Here is a 1,177-nt window from a genome sequence, read left to right as displayed (position 1 = left end):
GTTCAGCCTCTGCCTTGCTCAGGTCTCGCCTTGCAGAATCATTTTGATGAGAATTCTGATCGCAGCCACACGTGCACTGCCACAGCAGCAGTGTCCATCTGGCGTCAGAACCTCAGGGTGCAGCTCCCAGCTTGGCACCGTCGCTGAAGCCAAGCTGATTGGTTTTTCACTCTCCACAGCACCCTCTGAAACCCCTCGAGGCAGGTCACATCCACCCAGCGGGGAGAGCTGGAGGTGGGGGGGACGGACAGAAGGCACCAGGGGAGGGTGGTGTCAAAACCCACGTCTTTTTCCACCTCACTTACCCTCTCGCTCGTCCTACTACGTCCTTCTTCTCCAACCAGTGCTGCCCGCGTTTGTAGAGCCCTCTGTCATCCACGGCGTTGTTGTCCCCCTTCGTCAGGAACTTGATGTCGCCGTTTTGCCTGGCAAAGACAGGGCGGCCGGGTGAGCCAGAGCAAAAGAACTTACCACGAGCTCTTCTAGGACAAGCATGTAGAGACCAACACGAAGAGGGTGTCCAGAATCAGGATTACAGACGAACAAACAAATTTGGGCCCCAGCTGAGCTCTCTGCAGAGCTCCAGGACAGAACCTGCAGGATGAGCCACTTCCAGCCAAGGCGCAGCTCTCGCCTCTCCGCTTTTGGCCTCTCTCGTGTCGATACTTCTCTTGCCTCACGGATGTCGGGCTCTGGGCTCCATACGACCGCCCAAACCAAGGCTTTGGGGTTCAAGCACCCAGTTCTCTCGGCAGAGGTCAGAACCAAGAGGAAACGTAGATGGTATCAGGAACGGGGGACAGAACAAAAGGACACATAGCATTATGGTGCTGCACGAACTCACGACGTGCCTGCACCTCGAATGCTCTGTGCAGTTCTGAACCCACACAACCTTCTTTTGAAACGGGGAGAAGAACTGGCAGAGGTTCAGAAATGGGTCTGGAACCACGAGGAACAACAGACCAGGACTCTTCAGTCTGGAAAAGACAGAACTGAGGGGAGATAAGACACAAGTCCAGCGCAAGTGACACAGAGAGCAACGGTCAAACTGCTTTCTGCAGCCTCTTCCAAGACAGGGCCCAGAGGGCATCAGGTGAGCCTCAGGGGGCAAAACCAGGCAGAGAAGGTGCCTGCAGAACTAACAACAGTGCAACTAAACCATGGCTCACTGGAGGGA

The 1,177-nt window shown here is 55.5% G+C and overlaps 1 protein-coding gene across 1 annotated transcript in view; it reads right to left on the bottom strand.

Moving 5' to 3' along the window:
* Nucleotides 1-425, bottom strand: part of LOC104496059 (signal peptidase complex catalytic subunit SEC11A-like) — a gene marked incomplete at its 5' end in the record, with an annotated part of 1,171 nt that extends 746 nt beyond the window's left edge. The window contains one exon of the mRNA XM_010139127.1: nucleotides 306-425. Coding sequence (XP_010137429.1) covers nucleotides 306-425 — 120 coding nt within the window. The remainder of the gene's footprint in view (nucleotides 1-305) is intronic.
* Between the last annotated feature and the right edge of the window lie 752 nt (nucleotides 426-1,177).

Source organism: Buceros rhinoceros, unplaced genomic scaffold, assembly GCF_000710305.1.
Source record: "Buceros rhinoceros silvestris isolate BGI_N320 unplaced genomic scaffold, ASM71030v1 scaffold36616, whole genome shotgun sequence".
Lineage (NCBI taxonomy): Eukaryota > Metazoa > Chordata > Aves > Bucerotiformes > Bucerotidae > Buceros > Buceros rhinoceros.
Note: the sequence above shows the minus strand (reverse complement) of the source record. Positions and strands in the feature narration are given on the sequence as shown.